This window comes from Chlamydotis macqueenii, chromosome 1 (assembly GCF_036417535.1).
Source record: "Chlamydotis macqueenii isolate bChlMac1 chromosome 1, bChlMac1.mat, whole genome shotgun sequence".
NCBI lineage: Eukaryota > Metazoa > Chordata > Aves > Otidiformes > Otididae > Chlamydotis > Chlamydotis macqueenii.
This window is the reverse complement of record NC_141556.1, coordinates 199,471,028-199,495,310: the sequence shown is the minus strand read 5'-3', so window position 1 is coordinate 199,495,310 and position 24,283 is coordinate 199,471,028. Positions and strand designations below refer to the sequence as shown.

General features: G+C 37.8%; 1 protein-coding gene across 6 annotated transcripts in view; it reads left to right on the top strand.

Moving 5' to 3' along the window:
* The window catches only part of GRIA4 (glutamate ionotropic receptor AMPA type subunit 4), a 237,775-nt gene that overhangs the window by 119,900 nt on the left and 93,592 nt on the right, over positions 1 to 24,283 (top strand). For all 6 annotated transcript variants that reach the window (XM_086739579.1, XM_086739580.1, XM_086739581.1 and 3 more), the window contains exon 4: positions 19,974 to 20,158. In XM_086739579.1, the coding sequence (XP_086595705.1) occupies positions 19,974 to 20,158 (185 nt within the window). The remainder of the gene's footprint in view (positions 1 to 19,973; positions 20,159 to 24,283) is intronic.

The window sequence follows — 24,283 nt, the reverse complement described above, 5'->3', positions numbered from 1 at the left end:
CTTGTGGCTCCTCTTCAAGAAAGAGGGATTCTGAGAAGATCTGCTAGGATGATCATCACTATGCATAGCCTGTGTCATAAAGAGGAGAGTAAAAAGGCTCTTCTGTGAATGAAAAGTGATTATTTTTCATAAATATATTAGTAAAAGTAGTGGAGGAAGTGGAACATTTAAAGCTAAAGGACAGTGTTGACTCAAATGCAAAGCAGTGTAGAAATGGCAAAAAAAAAGAAGTGAATTTACATTGGGAATCAGGAGATTATTAAACAAAAATTGGAAGAAGGTAGTGGAACAGCCACTGAGTGAGCTTTATAGATAAAAGACTGTGAAGTACTTTTAAAAGAGAAATTGATGATTCTTTTCTTATTGTTAGATTTTGTGCAGGTGTTTTGTCAGGGAATGAATTCTACTTCTAGTGTTTGAAAAGGGAAATGTATGTTGTTCTGATATCATATATGTCCTAGTATGGTGTTTCTGTATCAACTATTTTAAAGGGCGTATTTGCCCTTTTTGGGAAGATAACATAGAATCATAGAATCATAGAATGGTTAGGGTTGGAAGGGACCTTCAAAGGTCATCTAGTCCAACCCCCCTGCAAGGAGCAGGGACATCCCTGACTAGATCAGGTTGCTCAGAGCCTCATCCAGCCTGGCATTGAACGTTTCCAGGGATGGGGGACGGAGATGTTTGGTAATTTGTAAAATAAGAATGGTAGTTTTGGGGGATCAAACCCACTTTTTAGCTTTAAACCTGTAGTAATGATAAATGCTATAGAATGCTTTTAAAATACTGTAAAATGTAAATCAACCATTATCATTAACCAATCAGTAGGAACTTTTGCTGGTTTACAATTACCAAACATTTTTCCCCAGTCCTAGTTTTTGTATTGTGTTACTTTTTCAAATGTCAGTGCCATTAAGAAAAAATCAACATTATCTGAACAGTCCAGGAAGAGTCCAAGATAAATACAAAGTGATCCTGTTCAAATCCTCCATGAACATCTAGGATTTAGTTTTGTAAACTGAGGGTCAGTATTATTGTCTGTCTAGAAGGACCACTAAGATAAAAGAAAGATCAGGCTGCTAAGAAGATAAAGCCCAAAAGCTGTCAAGATTTTATGTACTTGTCAAGAAAAAGTAAGTTTCTGAAAATTACACACCTGACCCTTTCATACAGTTTGCCCCTCTGTTTCTTATTTTATCTCACTGTCTGGAGGGGAGTTCTTCTGCCTGCAGAAGTCAAGTAACTCCGTTCCTTTGTTAGATACACCAGACTTTGGTAGGACTTCTAGGAAATTAATTCATATCCCCTTGGATTTCATCTCATCCCTGATACCTAACCAGTATTTTCAGGAAGACCATTTCGTCTCTTGGTGTTCCTCTGAGGTGTTATGCTTTACTTGTCAGATTAAAAAAAAAATCTGAGGTTTTGACCAGCAAAATGTGCCAGCCTCTCGAATAAAAAAAAAAAAAAAACTGTTAATTGGCAAAAGGCCCCTTTGAAAAGCATTTTCTGCCTCACTGACTGTGTACTTTACCTGGATTGCCGTATAATTGACTGAATTCCCCCAGTAGATTACTGTAAGTACTTTGGGTTTCATTGGGACTATGCATACAAAAAAAAAATTGGTTTTTAGATTCACATTTTTTTTCATTCATGGTGTGCACAGTATTCACATATCCTAGTGGAACAGTGACTGGGGTACAAAGGCCTGCTTGTGGGGAAATTACAGAGAGGATGTAGCAGGTATCCAGAAAGGACTGAGTCACAGGATTGGACACAGCTGTTTCCTGATGCCAGAAACAAGACCTCTGTGTTTATCAGATTGCAAGCAAAAACACCAGATGAAATTATCTATTGAATTGTTAGAGATGAGGTGGGACTAAATAGCATAAAAAGGTTTAATTCCCTTTTCATAATTCAGCATATTTGACTGTGGGCAAGAACAACAATAATAACTCCAGAGAATTGGAGGAGGTTTTAACTCAAGGTAATGTACCTGTGACACATAATGAGAAACAGTCACAGTTTTTATATGATTATCATCAGTATCTCTGAGCTTGATTACTTCAATCTTTAGCTAATTCTTAATCTCAGCCTTGGAGTGGCTAAGCACTTGGAGTAGCTTGCAGTCCATTTTCTGAAAAATGAGGAAGAAACTACTGAATGTGAATTTGAGTATCTTTAACCCTATTGTACAGAAATAGAATATGGGGTTATTTCCCAATCTATTGGGCAGTTTCCATATAATATTTACCTTCTGATGTGGATTCATTACATTTGTGGCTTAAGTGTTTGTTTTTGTTGAAAAGACGCGTTTAAATAAAAAAAAAAAAAACAAATAGCACCGTAAGCCAGATAATCAGATGTATTGATAAGGCTATGGATCTAGATTCTTGTAATTTCACTCAGGTGCCTATAAATCCCTGTAAATAGAATGAAGTACTGTAATACTGCATAGATTTGGTTTTCAGGGAGAGTCCCACATGAAGATAGCCTGTAAATCTTGCAAAGGCAAAAAGGAGCTATATCAGGAAAAGAAGATCCCATGCCAAGCTGAGAGAGCTGAGTTGATTCAGCCTGGAGAAGAGAAGGCTCCGGGGAGACCTTATAGCGGCCTTCCAGTACCTAAAGGGGGCCTACAGGAAAGATAGGGAGAAACTCTTTAGGAGAGCCTGTTGTGAAAGGAGGAGAGGTAATGTTTTTTAAATAGAGGAAGGTAGATTTAGACTAGATATAAGGAAGAAAATTTTTACACTGAGGGTGGTGAAACACTGGCACAGGTTACCCAGAGAGTTGGTGGATGCCCCATCCCTGGAAACATTCAAGGCCAGGTTGGGTGAGGCTGTGGGCAACCTGATCTGGTTGGAGATGTCGCTGCTCCTTGCAGGGGGGTTGGACTAGATGACCTTTTGTCCTGGTTTAGCTACAGTCAGCGATCAAATACCACACAGCTGCTCAATCACCCTTCCCTTCCCAGGGGACGGGGAAAGAATCAGGAAGAAAAGAAAACTTGTGGGTTGAGATAAAGGCAGTTTACTAGGATAGCAAAGAAAAATATAAATTATATATATATAATAATTATAGCAATACTACTACTAATAATAATAACAAAACAACAAAGAAAACCAATGATGCACAATTTCTCACCACCCGATGACCCGATGATTGATACAGCCAGTCCAAGCAGCAATTATGGAACGAAAAAAGCTGCAAACAATCCCAGAATGATTCCAAACATCGAGAGAGAAAAAGAGAGCCAGCTCACTGGCTCACCCCCTAGCTTAAGTACTGAGTGTGACGTTTATGGCACAGAATACTCTCTTTGGCCAGTTTGGATCAACTGTTCTGGCTGTATCCCTCCCAGCTTCCTGCACCTGAACATTAGTGGGACCTGGAAAGCCAGACAGTGTCCTTGGTCTGTTTAGCAACAACTCATATTATCAGTGTGTTTATCAACATTCTTCACATATGAAATCCAAAACACATCAGCTACTGAGAGGAAAATTAACTCCATCCCTGCTGAAGCCGGGGCACCTTTAAAGGTCTCTTCCCACCCAAGCTGTTCTGTGACTGTATTGTGTTTATTTATACAATGTGCCCACTCCCACTTATAGGATGTGCCTGGTCTTTTGAATGCCTTGTTTCCTGCTAAATTTTCTTTTCCACTTTGTTGGCAAATTCAGACATTTTGCAAACCTACAGAGTGCCAGTTTAGTATAAAATTTAATTTTTAAGTATATTTGGGTACCCCAAGTGACTGACAGTACCTTGTAAGTTCATTCTTTATAAGTTTATCTCGTACATGGAGCTTGTATTACAAATTATATTGTTGTGGAATTTTGCCTGTTACATTTATGGGCACTAGCATTTGGACAAATTTACTATTTGGTGGTTACTGTACAAAACCACATTCTCAGGAGCCTTTCCGGGATGTAGACGGAAGATCCCAAGAGATGACATGGGCATTGGCACAGGCCTTCTTAACATAGAAACGTTAGGTATTTTACCACATTTTAATTATACATCTTAAATGCTTCAGGACAGGATATCTGTAGCTGACTTTGTAAAACTTTAATTGTAATAAATCTGCAGGACAGAAAACCTTTGGAGTGCCAAAGACAGAGTGTAATGGAGAAGTGTGATTTTTAGGTAAGAATGTGCAATAAGATGTGAAAAGTTGTTTAAAGAACAGTATAGCTTTCAGATTTGAGTATTACTGTCTCGCAGAATAAAGACCTTTTTTGGTACCAGTTTTGAGTGGCATCAGACCACAAGTTCAATTCCTTATGGTTTACAGTAAACATGCAAGCCTGGAGCATGCCTGGAGCAAGTTACTGTACTAACAAAGAAAGTTGCTATTCAAACTGAATGTTGAAGTGTCAGTTTGCTGCAAGTTATCCTTAATAAATTCTAACATCTCCCTGGTAAATGTTTTGTAGTGTTTGTCAGTGTGGTAGGTTTTTCTTAACATTTCTTTCCTACCCAGATGTTGACTGTCTTGGGTATTAGGTGACTGAGATTTTTCCAGGGTAGGAAAGGGCTTTTGCTATTGCAGTCTATGGAATATGTCATACACTTCACCCACAAAGTACTCCGCTGGCAGGAAACAGCTAATACTGCCATACCGGCATGCTGACAATGAACTGTCAAAAATGTCATGAATTCTAAAGAGAAAAACCTATGCTTAGCCTACTGTAGACATGTTTGGTCGTGTTTTAAGTGTTCAGTTTGCAAATAAGGCATGTCATCTAAAAATCAAAATCTGTCGCTTCATATCTTTTGGAAATGATCGTATAACATATGCAGTAGCTTTTCAATCCATACTTTTGATATGCCAAAACTGCCACACATGCTGTGACCATCCTGAAATTGTGCAACTGAGTGTATATGAAAGATATAAAAGAGAAAGTTGCACAGAAGAGATGAACATTCAGTCTAAAAAGTGGAAAAAAAAATCTATTTCTGGAAAAAAATATATTGAGACAAGTTTTAACATAAGGACAAAATATCTGTTCTGGTGCAGACTGTGATTTGTAATGTTTATTACCCAAATTCACCTGTAACATTTAATGTGCTTTGTGACAGGAGTGCAGTTTTAGTGTGCAGTACTAGTCCTGTGAAGAAGGGTCCCCTTCCTGCCTGCCTGCCTTCCAGCTGTGAAGTTCTTGCCTGCCAGCTGGGGTCTCATTTTCCTATCTGGTTCTTTGTTAGCTTTTATTTTAACTTCTTTTTGTCAATTATATTTTCACCTGGCACAGAATTAGTTGTTGTACACTTAAAATCCAGTGAATGTATTAAATGGGTTTTGGAATTAAATGTTCTCAAACTTTAATTACATCAGATTTCAAATATTGGACCAATTTCTTCTCCCGTGAGTAGTTTCAACTAAAGTCAATACAAATATTTTATGAATTATACAACAGGATTTGTCCTATCTTTTATAAGTAATACTAAAAAAAAAAGCAGTATTTATAGTATTTCTCTAGTCCTTATTCTTTGAAAATGTAACTTAGAATATGAACTGTGTAATGACTCATCTGTAATGTTGCAAAAGAATGACAGAAAGGAAAATGCCAAGTAAATTAGCTAAATCATTTACTCCTAAGTATATTTTTAAAGAAACAAATATTAACAGAAATGAAAAATATATACATATCCAAATATATGTCTAATTTATATTCAATAGTATGTTTTTATCATCATATTTTTAAATTAACTACTGAATATCCCTCTGAAAGCAAGTTGTTTTATTTTCAGACTGATAAGTATGAAAAATGCTTTTGAAATGTCTTTTTGACCTAATTAAAAGTAAAAATGGGAATAAACAACTTGCCCTACCTCCAAGTCTGTTTAGTTTCCTAAGTCTTATTTTTTGAGACTTTTTCTGCAGACATACATTTACACTACCTAGGACAATGAGGCCTTTGGGCACAACATTATTTATGTAAATGCAAACAATTATTCCTAGCAGGGTGCCTAAAATTTTGTCCACATTCTCTATCATAGAGTGTATTGTACAGGCCTATCTCATATTTCATGATGGTTGTCTCAGGATCAGAATAACCTTTTTAGTCATGAAAATGAATTAGCACCAGAGTCTTTTGCTGAAAAAGGACTTGTTCATTTAAGCTACCATGGAGATGAAAGCTAAATAGTGAATATTAACATTCTCAGACAGAGATAAAACATTAAAGAAATAGCTGTCAAGTAATTGCAACTCTTTTTTCTTGCACAAATACATTCCTAAATTAAGCCACTAAGGGGTTTTTTGGGTGTTCTTTCAGTGATACACAAGTCAAGATGCCATCATCAATAGAATGCTGGATGTAAGTAAAACTGGTATCTTGTAGAGTGTTCTTCCATTAATAGATGTTTTATGTCTGCTTTGTTATATTAAGGAAGAATGTCTTCTTTCTGTCTGTCACGAACAACCTTGGGAGCCACTTACAACATGGTGCTCCAGAGTAGCTGCAGCCCACAGAGGCAGCCAGGGACAGAGTGCTCTTGGAGGGGGACATCACACACAATCACTTTGCAAATTTACACCCTTCTTCCAACTACAGCAAGGTCTGCATGCAACTTCTCACAAGGTTGTTTGGCGTAAACGTCCCGCAGTGTGTAGATATTGAGATTGTTGTCCTCATAGTATCTCCAGGGTTAACAGCTCAGCAGAGAAACTCCTGCTGCTGCTTATTTCTGTGCAAGTTGTCTCATGAAACCATCTCAGAAGAGACATAGGCAAACATCCAGTTTCTGTACTGGTGATGTTTGCTTATTTGTAATTAATTAGCCTGAGATCTGGCTCAATGATTTGGAACCTGATTTAGCAGGTAGCTTTGGCAAGAAAGAGGAATGAGGTCACCCTGTCTGTCATACCTTGGAAGATGATCCCGCGTATGTCCCAGCCTGGAGTCACAGCCCGAAGCTGCTGTATGAGCGTTGCTTCAGGGTGCCAGTAGGCATAACCTCAATAGCACAAGCAAAACATGATGTACTTAAAGAATTATATGCAATTTTACAGCTGTAGCCTGGTCTCCTGGAGACACTTAAGGATCTCCAGCAAAGGAGCTGGGTGTGGTATCTGCTCTCTTCCACGCTGCTTCCAGAGAAAATGCCCTCAAGTGTTAATTGTGGCCCACTGACCTTTTTGGAATAGAGTTTCAGCCCTCAGGTTGAAAATACTGGACATTGCTGTATTAAGCAGACTGGAAAATACAAATCTACATTGTATCTCTTGAGGAAAATAAGACAATTTAGGTAATTTGTAGTCTTTAAGGTGCTCTATTGTGAAATAATATCTCATCAGTCACATTAAAAAAGGGCAGTGGAAGCAGAAGGCAAAACATACAAAAAAGTATTAGTAGGCAACAATTTTTTTTTCAAAGTAGTTTTTGAGCAATAAGCATAGAGAGAGTTGTTCCAGGCAGCAGTTTGTAAGAAAAATCAAGACAAATTAAATAATATTGTATACTTAGATGGATTATCATCTCCTATAGCTTTTTCAGAAATAGATTTTAATTTCCAAGTACAGCAGTAGGAACCTCAAAAAAAAAAAATTGGTCTGATTTTACACTAGTACAACTGAAATCAGACTCTATTTACTACTTTGTTTTCAACTTAAGTTACAATCTAAAATGCCAAACATATATGTTCTAGGACTTCTAAAGTATTTTATATCTATTGACGAGTTACTGGGTTCTCACTTCTCGTTCCTCTCAGATACAGAAAGTCCCTCTGTTGTATTTTTATTTCTCATCTCCTTAAGTTTTTGCAGCAAATTCCTACATCCTCTGTAGCTTTTTTAGATATTCTTTTATAAAGTACTTAGCCACTGAAGCAAGGATGGCAATAAAAGTTTCCCACCTCTCTGATAAATATTCTTTGTAAATCCTTTTGTAAATATTCTTTGCAGAGTAATTTTCTCTGTCTCTCTCTGCCTTGGGGAATATTTTAGGATTGTTTTGGTGCTGTGGAGCTGCTCCAGATGGAGAGATGGAAACTAAACCATGCAGGACACCCTCAGTCCTAATGATCATGACACAGTGGACTCAGGGGCATCCAGTGACAATGCAGAGTCCCATGCTTTCTGCAGGAGAGAGAGGTTATCCTGCTGCCACTGCCCTCCTGGGTAACAGCTATGCAGATACTAAACTGTGCCTTTTGTGTCTGTTCATGGAGGTGCCCTGAATGGAAATATTTAAGAAATGTCCATTTGTATTAGATCCTGTTTGCAGTTTTTTGAAAGTTTGTCATTTTTTTTCTGACCAGTCCTATACAGAAAAAGTCACTTGTGTTCACTAAGACTTGGGGATGTCACCAGAGTGCACTTTTCTGTGAGTAAACAGCTGTTCAGGGGGAAAAAAAACCCAGCTCCAAAATGAACAAACTTCTTAAGACCATTTGCTTTCAAAATGGTCAATGCAAGTGCCATTGTATAATGAAACGTCACAGACACTTAACTTTTATGGATGAGTTATTGACTGGTCACTGTGTTCGTTTTCAGTCATTAATGCCAAGGTCAGTTAAAAGTAACCAAAGTCTAGATCAACATGTATTTAATATAGGAAACTTGCCAGGATTTTATCACAATTTTCTATCCTTGCCTGTTTTCAGACAGGCCAATCACAACTTTTAATGTCTGTATTCTTTTACCTGTTATATTTTCATTATACCTTGCCCATTTTCATGTTTCCGACTAAATGTCAGTTCCTACAGCTTAAATTTAATTTGAATTGTTAAATATATTCATTCTACCAGAGCTTTGAACATGAGTTTATGATTACTTCTTGGAATGTAGCTTGCCTCAGTGGGACGTAATAAATTAGTCTAATCATATGGTGAGTACTTACTTCATCTTGTGTTTGTTCCTGCTAGGAACTGAAATTGTCTCTGTAATTCTATGCAAATCCGTTCACCAGAATAATCAAAGGAAACCTATATGTAGCTGCCCATCCTCCACAAGCATAAAAATAACGTAACTTTTAATTCTACTTAAATGAAAAGTTGCATCTTCTTATGTAAAATGTAGATATGAAATAGAAGAACTTAAATTAAAAGGCATGTGAGTAGTAAACAGATGCTTTGCTAATACTGCAGGCTGCTTTTAGTCCTGCTTTTTTACATATGCACAATACTAAGTTAATAGTGTTTATGACATTGAACCTGAAAAATAATAATATTGGGATTTTTCATTTTAAATATGGGGAAATTTCTTCTCCCCTGAAAATACATGCATATAGGTTTTATAAATTGCCTTCAGAGGGTGCCTGTTTCCCTCCACTGCCTGCAGAAGGAGGCTGGAGTAACTAGCTCAGACTTAGCCATGGAACTTTCAATTGAGATAAATTCTCCTGTAAGTCTCTTACTCCAAGGCATGTTTTATATTGGTCTTAAATCATTCTGATTTGCTTCTTTGAACTCTGTCAAATATTTTAGCATTACTTTTTTAAAAATATGGGCACCAAAAAGAGTTTAGTAATGTAGTAGTCCGGTGTCCTGGATAAAGATCATATCAGTCTAGCCATCCTCTTCCCTGTTTCTCTAATCAAGTATCTAGATGTTACATTAGCTGTCACAGGATCACTAGAAAAGATCAATTCTGCATATCTGTGACTTTGGTAACAAGGTTTGTAAAGACACTCAAACGAGGCAAGGTTATTAAAAGCCTTTTGCCTCATCAGTTCTTTTCAGAGGAGGGATGAGAAGAAGCAGAAGAGGGTAGAAGGAGTTGAAACAATCTCTATTTCTTCATTTGCCTCCTTTAAAAATTCTGTTGCTTCTTTTCATGCTGTTTTGCACAGGTTCATGTAAAGTATTTACATATATGTATACATATATATGTATTTACTTGTAAGTAAATACAAGTGTATGTGTATGCTTGTAATGTCTTGAAGCATTTAGAAAAACTTAGTAAAATGTTTTCTCACCTTGTTTTTTCTTGTATGATTTTGTTGTTTTTAATAAACTCAAATTCTAATCCATTTTTAGGATTTAGTTGAGAGTGATACTTGCAGTCCTTCAGATGAAGTGCCTGGGAGGTGCAAGACTATTCAGTGTCATAGAATCACGGAATCATAGAATAATTTATGTTGGAAAAGACCTTTAAGATCATCGAGTCCAACCATAAACCTAATGCTGCCAAGTCCACCACGTCAAGTCAACCATGTCCCTAAGAACCACATCTACACATCTTTTAAATACCACCAGGGGTGGCAACTCAACCACTTCCCTGGGCAGCTATGAGTTAATTTTAGGAACTGGAAGAAAATCATATATCTTTAGGCTTATCTCCAAATTGTTAGTTGTTTGCTGAGAGGAGAGGCAATAAACTTAATAGATTTGTGGTCTATGTGTCCATTTAAAAGAAACAGTAAGACTTACTTCATTCTCGTTTCAATCAAAAAGTAACCATATTATAATCATAGCATACAAATTTTGAAGCCTCTCTTCCTAAGACATGTTACATTTTTCTGAAAGAGTTAAATACTTGACAATATTGATCTCAAAAAGATCTTACCACAGCTGAAATTTAAACTCAGAAATAATGTGCCTGGGATCTACAAGTAGAACTTACAGAAGGAGTAGGGTCCTATACAGTACCTAAAGGGGGCCTCCAGTAAAGATGGAGAGAGACTCTTCAGGAGGGCCTGCTGTGATAAGACCACGGGTAACAGGTTCAAAAGAGAGAGAGGTAGATTTAGATTAGATATTAGGAAAAATTTTTTTATACTGGGGGTGGTAGAACACTAGAACAAGTTGCCCAGAGAGGTGGTAGATGCCCCATCCCTGGAAACATTCAATGCCAGGTTGGACAGAGTTCCAAGCAACCTGATCTGGTTGGAGATGTCCCTGCCTCTTGCAGGGGGGTTGGACTAGATGACCTTTGAAGGTCCCTTCCAACCCTAACCATTCTATGATGCTATCATTCTATAATTCTATGAATTATCTGCTGTGTAGCTGCCAATAAATATGGATATGGCCACATGTGCACAAAGATAGAATTAAGGTTACAATTCTCTTAAAATGAGTGCTTTTTAGTGTGAATGCCTGTTGTTTCAGTCTGAAGATTGTTCTTGCATTTTTCTCTCATATATGTCTTAGAAATGACACTGCAGTACTGCCGATAGACAGAGGTTGTCAAATATTTTATAGTAAAAGACTAGTTTTCTAACAAATCTCTACTGAAAGGAGGCAGAAGTTCTGACATCAGGATCCTCATTTAGTACCCACAGTCAGTTCTGTCCTAGGGCACAGGTATCTTACGCGTGGACTGAGGTAGATGCCTTTTGGAGAAATATAGTATGTGACAATATAATTAAAGACAGCACCATAACGCATTGATTAGAATGTATTGGAGTACTGCTAATTTTAAGATATACCTGCTCTTCCATGTTTTAACTTGCAGTCTTAATGTTCCTTGACATGGTTCTTTTGGAGGTTGTTTACACAAAGATCTATGTACAATTGTATACCATCCCAGGGCAAACAAAGTCTTATTAAATTGAGACTAGAGAGGTAAGTTGTTGGGAAGCTAGCAATTTCTGGAAAATAGCTTTTTATCAATTAAGGTACTGTGTAAGAAAGATAATTGATTAGTATCAATGTTACACGCTATAGGTTTTGGTGAAATGAAGAATTTTGGTTTTAAGGCATTGTGCTAAAAAAAGAAACGTTTAAGCTATAATGTATAAAAGCAAGAAATATTACAACTGGATATTTGTCAAATTATTAGCAATAATATGAAGAACAAAGGAACTGTATTTTGTTCCAAGATAAGTTCATTTTTTTCCCATTTTCTCTCCTTTTTCTAAAATACTGATGCACATTTGCCCTAATGACAGACCCAAGGTAACTTATCAGGTAACTGGATATTCAGAGAGACTATGTAGCCTCTGTAGTTACTTTAAAATGCTGGTCTGAGGGAGAGTAAGCCCAGCATCTGCTCTTTTTTTTATCTTTTTTTTCCATTCAGTGGCTAAATTGCTGAGTTTTTGAGGTAGTAGTTTGTGAGGTTCTGATAATACTCAGATAACATACCATTTCTGATTTAGCATTTGAAGTTCTGTAGTAAGAATTTGCTAAAATTTGCTAAGAATGCGGCTTTAGTGCTGCTTATAAACTTCAGCGGAGCCAAAGACCTCTCAGCTGAGCCAGTTCTAGATGAACCCTTTGGCATAGCTAAATAATAGTAAAGTTAAAATTAAAATTAAAAAAAAAAAAAAACAAAAATATAAAATGCTAACAAGGGACATGAATGTACTTTTGATGTATATCTGTAAGTATGCTTGGATGTATTCGTCTCTGTGCATGGTTGTCATAAGAAAGGTTACCGGACTTTGGCGCTAGTTTGAAGGCATTTAGTGAAGTGGGAAGGGTAATGGTGTCTGTGAACTGTGAAAGCACGAGCAGAGCTGTCAGACTGTCTTCAAACCAGGGCTTTTCTTCAGTCTCTCTCAAGTTTCCACTTATCTTTGTCACTTGGCATTTTGATGCGACACCTTTACATTGTGTTTCGTGTGAAGGTTGCAGACTCTGAAATGCAAAGAAGGGGAAGAATCTTGCGGCAGAGTGGATGTAGTGTATGTAAATGGGACCTGACATAGCCTGAACCTTTGATTATGAATTCCCATTGTGGCGTAAGCCAAACCTCCTCTCATGTGCTCGCTGAAAGCACATAACCTACAGACTGTTGTTCCACTTAAGACTTTTTTTTTTTAAATAAGGTCATGGTTGCAATATATTGACGGCATTTTCTTGTAGCTTTATGTCTTCCTTAGGAAGGAAGGATTATTAAATACTACGGATGAAGTTGCACAGGTACCAGTCTCTACAAGATTAAGGGAGAAAAGGACAGAAAGCTTGACAAAAGATTGTTTCTCACAGCACTAAGAAAATATTGAAGGTTATAGATCTCAGGGAGGTGCGAAGCAGAAGCTTAGATAATAAAGGTAATTTCTTTTATCATCAAATATTCTGAAACCTTCAAAGCAAAATAGTGATAGAGGAGATGGCTAAACTGGATCCATTATCACAGAACCATCTATAATAAAACTAGGGACAGACTTTTTAGTGGGACCTGTTGCGATAGACCAAGGGGTAATGGTTTTAAACTAAAAGAGGATGACTAGATGACCTTTTAAGGTCCCTTCCAACCCAAACTATTGCATGATTTTATGATTCTATGATGACAAGAGATATATTTGAAAGTAGATAGAATTATGAGTGCTAAGTAAACCCAAACATGGATTTTTCAGAAACAAATCATGTGAGATAAAGCAAATTTCCTTTTATTACAAAGTAACAAGTTTTGTAGGCATTAGAAAAAAAAAATAGATGTTTCATTCTAGTAGGATTCTTTACACAGTTTGCATGAAATTTTACTAAATAAGCTGAAGACATTTTGTCCTGATGAAGTTTCTAGAAGATATGTAAAACACTGGTCACACACTTGAATTGAGAAAGAAGTAGATGAGGTTCACAGTCAGATAAGGAGGTATCCTTATCCTTAGGACTCCATTCTAGTTGCACTTCTTCCTAGTATCTTTGTTAATGACTCGGATGAAGAAATATTGAATACATTGCTTAAACTTATGGAAAATAAAAATTTGAAAGAATTGTATGTTCTTTGGAATACATTTTTAAAATACATCACATTTTCACCAATGCACTTCAGGGAACACTTGGATCAATTGAAACATATCCAGAGGAAAGCAAGGAAAATTGTCAGAATCTAGACTAAAACATATTCCACAAGGAAGACCTGAAAGAGTTGTGTTTCAGCAAGAGAAGTGCAGACAAAAAACAAATGAAACAGCAGTCTTCAGTTATGTAAAGGATTGCTTTAAAGAAGAAGGGAACAAACTGTTCTCCAGGTCTACTAGAGATAGGACAAGAATGAGTGGCTTTAAAATGTGCCAGAAGAGACTTATGTTAGACTTTAGGAAACATTTCCTAATGCTAAGGATAATTAAGCAATGAATTTATTACCTGGGAAGTTACAGAATCCTCTGTAGTGATTTTTAAGGACAAAGATATCTGTCTAGAATGATTTAAATATAATTTATCTGTCTTAGGGGATGGATGAATAGAGAGGAACAGATGGGATTATTTCTTGAGCTCCCTGTCTTATTTTCCAGTCTATGTGTTGTTTCTGTGAGTTAGACCCAAGAAGGACTCAGAACACACCTGCAGTTCTGGCTTTCGCTCTGTCATCTAAATCGACCAGTTTGAACATGCTTTTTATTGAATGATCTGGCTCCAACTCCAGTTCCAGAAAAAATTGGGCATGCAAATGAATTATCATATGTCAAAGGTTGTATGATAAAGACTATAATTCTTACTGGTTGTGTTTGAGTTCTGGAAGCTGTATACTGACCAAAAATTTAAAACAAAGTCGTAGGTTACTTAAAAGTTATTAATCATAATGAGGAAAACTGAAATACACTTGAGTTTGAGTGTTTGTAGTTATTGGTTGAATGAACAATCATGCATCACTCATACCGTAAATTTCTTGTGTGTTTTTCATCACTGTAGTGTCTGGATTCATCTCGCCAAGATTTGGCTAGATAAATGGTAGGTATTTTCACTAAGCCTCATGTCTAGACTCCTTCAGTATTCATTGGAGAAAGAGAAAAGCACCTCCGAGATAGATACCTAAGACAAAAATAAATGCTTTTTTTATGGGATATATGTCTATCCTTTGAAGGCTTGGATGATTAACTTCGACAACTACTTTATAGACTGCTAGAGTTAAGTGACACAAATCCAATCCTGAATGTCAAATATATTGGCTTATCCATATCAAATGGTTTGATCATTTATTCTTCACTTCTGCTGTATGTTGGATTCATAACAAATTTATTCTTCTACTGATCCTAATATGAATTCCGATAGATGGAAGTAGCTTTCATAAAACAGCTCCAACATTTCAGTGTCTCTGGCTATTGGAATCATACCTAATCTTGGGAACGGGATCAGTTCCTATTTGAAAGTTAATTGGATCAGAAAGCGAAGAAAATGAACTTGTATTTCAGTAACGTGTGGTATATGATACCCACCTTTGGAAAAGATCCATGTTCATCAAAGATGTTTTCTACTTCTGGGGCTGTGACAATTATATTGTCTGTGCTGTTTCCAAGTGTGTTAGCCTGTTACCTTCTGTCATTCGGTATTGTAGTCTGCTAGCCAGAGTAAAATACAGTAATACATAAATATTGCATCCTCTTAATCATAGAAAAATAATAATAAGTTACTTGCTGCACAATACTTCCAAGATAAGAATTATTACTGGCGGTGCTGCTGTTTGGAGCAAGCAGCCACTTTGCTATCTGTCTCCTGGCAAGACTATCGGGAATGATTGCATGCACTTAGAGGGGCGGGGGAAACAGTTTCCCAGAATGAAAAGGCTGCTGGAAGATTAAAGTTATTGATATTTAATTATAACACTGTAATTGATCACTGAAATATTTCTGGTGAAAGCAAGCAAGCAAGCAAGAAGAAAAAGAAAAGAAAAGAAGGAAAGAAAAGGAAGCAAGCCAACCATGTGCATTCCAGCAGAAAAATAAGTAAAAAAATGCTCATCTGTCTCTTTAGTGTGTTCTGAACACACTGAAGAGATTTAGATATCAGATTTTACTTTTCATTTAAATGGAAATAAATGAAATTAAGTCATTGACTACTGAAACAAAATTGGATAGGGGAAAGCCTAGCTGGTTCAGCAGAACACAAATAAAAAAAAAAACTGAAAGACCACTGAACTTTTAAAATCAGAAAGATCACACATAATTTCAGCTGCTTGGGTGGAGGGTGGTTGTGTTTAGGCTCCAGTTACAGCAATGTTGCAGTGACCAGGAGGAATCCTGGACTCCCAAACTCCTGCACTTACAATGTGTTCTTAAATACCAGAATTGCTCAAGTGTTTTTCACACTTTGACCTCCAGAAGATATCTAAGTCTCTCTGAAGAAGTACTAATCTCTCTCTAAACATATGTAGGACCAGGTGCACATCTAACATTGTTTTTGTGTGGTCAATGCATTTGGCAATGAAAAAATACCTGTGGAGTATGGAATGAAGGAAGCAGTGTTAAAAAAATCTGAGATTTTGTTTGTAAGATATTTAGCTGTAATATCAATCCCAATATGTAGATTTTCTGCAGTAGGCATCTCCAGGTCTGATTTTACAAGAAAATAATAGAGTAACTCTTCATTTTCTTGTTTGTTTGTTTTCCCAACATGATGACTCTGTGGTATCTTTTTGGGAAGAAAAAAAATAGTGGTATGTTAGATCATCACAGTTCCACTTGACCAGAGAACAGAAAAGCAAGGAGAGAAGGGATCAAGAAAATAAAATCTTTGCAGACTTTCCCTGTCTCTGATTTGCTTCCAGTATATTGAGGTGGAATTGGTATTACTGGTTGTTAAGCAGTTGTCAGTATTATCTACATTTCAGCAATGACCTACGAAAAGCAGTTGGCAGACTTCTCATCCCAGGTCATGTGAGGAAAGTTCCCCAGAAGCATAGTCCTATAAAGAGGAAAAATATGTTATTCATGCATATAGTGCCCTTGTGTTTGGAAAGGACTTCACCTGTGTTTCCAGGCAGTTGTATTGGTGTTTTGTCTTGTTCATAGATTTGCTAATTTGAAAAAAAAAAAAAAACCCACAACAAAAAAACGCTGAACTCTGGTGTCGTGGTTTTGTTTTTGGGAAGGACCAAGACCTTGTTGGTACAGACCTCCAGGCTTCAATCAGATATGTTTTGGCACAATAATCTGTATTTTCTGATAAATGAGTTATCTGCATTTCAAGATTGAATTAGTTTGTGAGGAAGGATTACTATACAAATTTGGGAGAATTTACCTTATTTTTTTATTGGTGTAGTCCTAAGCATTTTTTTAAATAATGTTTTGAAAAAAAAATGATTGTGTAGCTCAGCTGATATGAGTTAGCCTGGATTTTTTTTTGTTTGCTTTTATGCAACAAATAGTATTCCACAGTACATGGGATAGAATGTATTCCAGAATATGAATCATTCGTCTGTCTGTAGCATAACTGAGGATAAGCAGCAGATAACCAGAAAGTAGATACTTTTTAGATGACAGCTGTAAGATTCGTGTTTGTTGTCTTTACAAACATCTTTCTGAAGTTTAACAATTTTATCTAAATAGAGATGCTGTACTCAGTTTCTGAGAATTGCCCTAGGTTAGTTTAAGGTTTTTTGCCTTACAAAGTATTTACAGCACTCCATATTACTAATTGTTTTTCCCGTTAGCTCTAGCCAACTATTTTGGACAAATAAGCATTCTCAGTATGTCCAATTTTTATGCCAACCGAGCCTGTGAATGCCTTTATTCATTCTGCATGAACTCCACCCTTATTGGTCTGTTATATTAAAAATTGTTCATGCACACTGAATAGATGACTATGCCACTGATTACTTGCACAGGAATTCTGAACTCTTCTGATGGAGATGTTGCACCATATCCAGTTACTACCGTTTAGCTGTATTGTGCTGTGTGTGAAAGACATGCTAACATGAAAACCCACATCCGAGTGCCAGCTACTGACAAGAAGCTACAGAAGCTTCAGATGCCTAAATGAAGGCAGTTGCTAATGAAATGTGGCAAGTCAAACCTTGATCCAAGGTAGAAGAAAAGCTTTTCTGTGTGTTTGTGTGATCTTTGTCATGCTTTATGCTGGGATAAATTCCTAGTTTGATCAAAACACGTCTTAGTAAAGTTGGCCAAGCGAAATAAGAAAGGAATGAGGGGATGTCAATTGCTGTTTCAAACACCATTCATTCTGAATCAAAGAAAATGTTAATTTGTGTCAGGAAGCTGAATTAAGTGAGTGTTGACTGCCTTTGTAGCAAAGATCAAGTCAAAGTTACAGTGTAAATGAAGCAGGAACCCCTATAACACGGGGGTAGTTTTAATGTATGTCTATATATGGAAATGAATAGGAAATGAAGCAAGAAATACAATGTTTGGGAAAGAATCTTGTCGTGATTTGCAGAGATAATTACAGGCAAAAAGGAGATTGAATATAGCAACAGGAAAAGCAGAATAATTACACGGCAATTAACAGGAAAGCTGTATGGTTCTTTGAAAAAAATAACAGTCATCAGGTTAAAAATATACACTGAGTACAGAAATTTTATAATACTAAATACATCAAGTATTTGAATTCATTTCCTAAGATAAAATACTGTTTCATAAAATAAATGTCTAATTTATACTATAAATTATGTTATATATTTTATGTATTCATTATAAATGTTTGTATTTTTATCTTCAATATGTCATCTGAATTGGAGAAAAAGTCTAATAAATGTTCATTTTGGAGTGTGGATACATACTGTCATAATGATAAGATACAAATTTTAAGTTACTGTTTCAATGACTTCAAATGTCCTAGGAGCCAGTAGAAAAATAGCTGGTCCTAGATTTACAAGAGAATTAGTTTCTCATGTGTCCTAAAATCTTGATATTTTTATAAAACTGTTGTCTAGTCTTATTGTACTGGAGGCAAACTTGGGTCTTAGTAGTTTTGTAGGTGTTCTGATAATTAATTAGTTAGTAACAGCACACTCAAAAGAGTTCTTTCTGAAATGTGACTTGCAAAGATTCCTCTTGCAAGCTGTGGAGATGTCTGATAGTGCTTTTTGTAGGGAATCTGTCATGCAGTGTCATCTTCAAGTGTGTTAAAATGACAGCTGGGGGTCACTGCACTGAGGCATGGGACCCTCTTGTTGAAGAGAGAAAGGAGCCACCACTGTGTAGCCGCATGACTAAGGATTGTTTTCAAGAGGTGAAATCTTTCATTTAAAGCTAGTGTGGAAAATTCAGCCAGATAAAAAGTCACCATATTTTGTATTGTGATTCTAGACAGGGGGTTCTCCTCTGAATTGTATAATTTTATCAGTATGTTATTGACCAACATACCTGTCCTTTTTGTCTTTCTTAAACATTAACTCTGTATCTGAGGTGTGCAATCTTCATTCAAATTCACCATTTCCTCTAGATGAAATACTTCAGGAATTGGTTGGACAAGTCAAGGCTAGACTTGCAAGCTGTCCTAAGATATGTCACAGCTCCTCTTTTGCCTCTGTACTGCACGTCCCCGGTGACAAAAAATTAGGAGAGGGAAGAGGGCGAAGGGCTGATGGGCCAGGACACGCTGAGATGTCGGGCAGGGAGCCAGCCCTGCGGGTTCAGGTGGAAACCTCAGAGAGGACACTGCCTTTCCCTTCTGTGAACGGACTCAAAGATGAAAAAGGGAGCATCGAATACTGATAATTATAAAGAGCAACAATCCTTCTAGTAGTAATAATTAATGCTTCTGTGGTGCCCTTCATTCATTGACCTCTAATCACTTTGCATACATTGATTAAAGCTATATAGGATCTCTGAGACAGATCAATATAATTTCTATTCACATAGCTATACTGGTGCGTGTCTATATATGTATAAATAAATAAAAATGCATTCTTATTAAGAAGTATTAAAAATTGCTTGGAATAAATGTTGACCAAAAAAAACCCCAACAACAAAAAAAAAAGAAAGCATTTGCATATCTACCATACTGCTTTTGTAGCATACAAAAACTCCTGGTGAATGCGTAGGCTCAGATTTTTTTATTTATTGTGTCATGAAATGCCCAGATATAGAAACCTGTACAAAACCTGTCTGAGAAGCTGAATAGTTGACTGGAAGAGTTTGTGTCTGTAAATCATATGAAGATTATCCATAATGCTGAGAATCATTCCAGGGATTCTGATCACAACAATTGTAATTTTCATTAATTGCATACTGTGCGCTGGTCATGGCTAGCAGCATAGGTGGAGATACAAACAGTCTCTTACATGCTTCCCTGCAGGAGCAAATATTAAGAGACATAATACTGATTAAGGACAATTCCTATTAAAAAAAAATGCAATGATTGTGTTACTAGCGTATTGTATCCTTTTCTTTTAGGTTATTCAATACTCCAAGCAATTATGGAAAAAGCAGGACAAAATAGCTGGCAAGTCAGTGCCATCTGTGTGGAGAATTTTAATGATGCCAGCTACAGACGGCTTTTAGAAGACCTGGACCGAAGGCAAGAAAAGAAATTTGTAATAGACTGTGAAATAGAAAGGCTTCAGAATCTCTTAGAACAGGTAATACCTGCTTTTAATGTCACTGTAAGCACATTACTGAAACTCCAGATGAGGCACTGTTGTGCATTGTGTTTCATTTATTTTCTCAATGGAAATGAGATCGCTTGCTCTTTCTTTTTGTTTTTCCTCATGGGCCTATATTTGTACATCCGCTTGCCCTGCTGCATTTTATTTTCCTATAACACTCTTGTAAGAATGGCCAGCACATCAGCACAGTGAGCCCCTGCTTTCCCACTCGGCAGATCTGTGGGCGAAGGGTGCCAGCAGTCGGGACAGTTGCACATTTGCCCTTCCATCTCGGCAGTTCCATACCTGATACATCTTGCATCAGGGTCTTAGGGCAAGCGGAACAACATGGCGTAGCTTAGTTAACAAGATGCTGGCAGTCAGTACCTTCATGGCAGTAAAGCTCGGTTTTGTTTGCAGAAAAAAAGTCTTACTTGAATCTGGTATTAACTTTCTATTCACTATATGTATTTCTAGTCATAAAATGCTTTAAAATTATTATTACACATAATTAAACTGAGTTTTATTACCTTAGCAGAGTATTTATGGACATGAAGAACAGTAGAATAAAGATGCTGTTGAACTGGGAAGGAGGGTCAGGTTCTTCCATCAGTTATTTGTGGAAAGTAGCTGTTATGTAGAGAAAATACTGGGCCAGGCAGACTGGCTTGCGCTGGGTAGTACCTACATTAGTGTGTCAAGTGAAATATAAAATCCTGTTACTCTGATGTGGCACATCTGTCTCTATATAGTGTTTATGTATCAGCTCTTTCTTAAATGATGGAAAAAAAAATAAAATAATGCTTTGAAACAAGCGTTTTGTCAAATAACAAGAAAATAACTTAGAGTTAACTATCTGCTTCTCGCATGATCCCCTGTGTTGTGCTGATGTAGTGCAAGTACACCGTTCAGTAGTACCTGCTGCTGCTGCTGCTGCTGCTGCTGCTGCGGGAACTTCAGGGACTGCGTGCCATCTGCTGGTGGTGGATCTGCCGCTGCCACTCCACTTCCTTTCGCTAGCGCGTTAGAGAATTCTGAAGATTTTGTTCCAAGAACGCATCTGCTACTGAAGTCGCAGAAATATGCAATGTCGTTTGTGGTACAGAAATGCATAAAATAGTACTCATAGAAATATATACATCAATTTTGCTTTCACTGGCAGAAAATAAAGAGGGAAACTGAGAATTAATAGTATGGCTGATTTAACAAGAACTTTTCTATGACTGTTGCCGAGAAGAGTAGATGATGCCATATTACCATAGCTATTCATTTGGCCATTTTTTTTTATTCTAAGTGCCATTATGTTTTAATATATTCTTTGTATAGCTTATAATGAATTCCTCCCCTAGTTCCGCCTGTGTTGGAGTAAAACAGAACACCCATTTGAGGGTCTTTTACAATACATTGAGAAAAATAATTTCTCTCTCGGCTCTGTGTGTGTGCGCGTGTGTATGTGCCTGATTTCTTTTACGTGGCATGCAAATGTGACTTAGATAAAGTACGCTTTATTACCCTAAGTCTTGAAGTACATCCACCATCCTGCGTAGGTGTATCTACTGAGTATCCACTCAGTTTCAAAGCAAAATGAAGTCATCCGGTACACATTTGGATCTGACTGATCCCACGTGTACATTTTATTTGCTTACAGGAGCTGCTACTCATTTTCCTTCCGAATTGGCACCTACATATTTAGTTCCTTTTTAGGAACGTAGCCTGTGCTCTTTGTTCAGATTATGCAGAACTGAAGTGGGTATTGATTTTAATGTGATTAGGTTTTGACCTCCTCTGACTTCATATAGGCCTGGATTTTGCATGCCTAATACTTAATGCAGGCATGGCAAGTCATAAAAATTAAGTGCCTGGCCTCGCAGACTGAACCAGACATGCTGAGTTTGGATAACACCACTAAGGGCAAGGCCAAAAGCTGACTGAGTCCTCCTTCCATTAACTGCACATGGAGAGTGGAGGGTAGGAGTTAACACCTAACTTGCAACATACCTGTATCTTAGTCAGTCATACAAGCACTTGTAGGAAGTGATTCGTCTGTCTACTGTCTAATTTTGCATGGGATGAATTTTACCCAGGAAATGAGCTCTTCTGTACTTGTGCTGGTGTTTGTTTACACCTGAGTGTAAAGCCTTTGCCCTTAAATATGTGCTAATGAAGTGAGAGAACTTGCTTTTGGGGCATGTGGATTCTTTCTTCTCTCAGTAGTGACTACCCATATATATATATATGTGTATATATATATGTATGTTACACTTGACTTAATTAAATTAAAATTCATATATTTCAGAACATTTCTGTAATTTTCCCAGATCATGTGAATTCTATTATTTCCCAACATGTCTGGAGATCCTCTCCGTCCTTCCAAAAAAAGATCATTGTACAATCATAAATGGCTAGTCGGGAATGTGGAGGTCAAGGGCAGCCTTGGCTGCAGTGACCGTGCAATGGTGGAGTTCAAGATCCTCAGGGCAGCGAGGAGGGCGCACAGTAAGTGCTCTGCCCTGGACTTCAGGAGAGAAGACTGTGGCTTCTTCAGGAATCTGATGCGTAAAGTACCATGGGATAAAGCCCTGGAGGGAAGAGGGGACCAGGAAAGTTGGTTGCTATTCAAGGGGCACCTCCTGCAAGCTCAGGAGTGATGCATCCCAACAAAGAAGTAGGGCAAAAATGCCAGGAGGCCTGCATGGGTGAACAAGGAGCTCCTGGACTAACTGAAAAAGAAAAAGGAAGCCTACATAGGGTGGAAACAAGGACAAGTAGCCTGGGAAGAATACAGAGAGATAGTCCAAGCAGCCAGGGATCAGGTAAGGCAGGGTAAAGCCCTGATAGAATTAAATCTGGCCAGGGACAGCAAGGGAAAAAAAAGAAAAGGTACATCAGGTATAAGGTACATCAGGGATAAAAGTAAGACCACAGAGAATGTGGGCCCCTCTGGAAGGAAACAGGACATTTGGTTACCTGGAACATCGAGAAGGCTAGGTACTCAAGGACTTTTTTGCCTCAGTCTTTACTGGCAAGGACTCTAGCTGTATCATTCAGGTAGCAGAAGGCAAAAGCAGAGACTGGAGGAATGAAGACCTGACCACTGTAGCAGAAGAGCATCTTTGCGACCATCTAAGGAAACTGAAAGTGCACAAGTCAAGGTCAAGTGCAAGGTCTTGCACATGGCTTGGGACAATCCCAAGCACAGATTGAGAGATGGAGAATAGATTGAGAGCAGCCCTCAGGAGAAGGACTTGGGAATGCCGGTGGATGAGAAGTTCAACATGAGCCAAGAATGTGCGCTTGCAGCCCAGAAAGACAACTGCATCCTCAGCTGCATCAAAAGAAGCATGGCCAGCAGATCAAGGGAGGTGACTGTCCCTCTACTCCACTCTCATGAGACCCCACCTGGAGTACTGTGTCCAGCTCTGGAGCTCCCAGCATAAGAAGGGTGTGGACCTGTTCGAATGAGTCCAGAGGAGGGCCACAAAGATGGTCAGAGGGCCGGAGCACCTCTCCTGAGGACAGGCTGAGAGGGTTGGGGCTGTTCAGCCTAGAGAAGAGGAGGCTTTGGGGAGACCTTATAGCGGTCTTCCAGTACCTCAAGGGGCTTATAGGAAAGGCAGGGAGAAACTCTTTAGCAGGGCCTGTTGTGAAAGGACAAAGGGTAATGGTTTTAAAATAGAAGGAGGTAGATTCAGACTGGACATAAGGAAAATTTTTTTTACAATGAGGGTGGTGTAAGACTGCAGTAGGTTGCCCAGAGAGGTGGTAGATGGAAACATTCAGTGCCAGGTTGGATGAGGCTCTGAGCAACCTGATCTGGTTGGAGATGTCCCTGGTCCTTGCAGGGGGGTTGGACTAGATTGCCTTTAAAGGTCCCTTCCAACCCAAACTATATTCTATAATTATAGCCAGGCTAGACAAAGTATGCACAAGAACTGCAGCTTTACTGTCCATTGTGAAGGTCCTGGTCTTCCTAGACTGGCTGATGTACAAGTAGGCCTGGGGTGCCGGTTTGGACCTCCAAAATTAAAGCACTTTACCTTCAGAGATCAAGTGCTGCTTAAGGATGGCTAGTCAGAAACAGTTTTGGACAGAAAAACATTTAGTCTGCCAAAAAAAGGA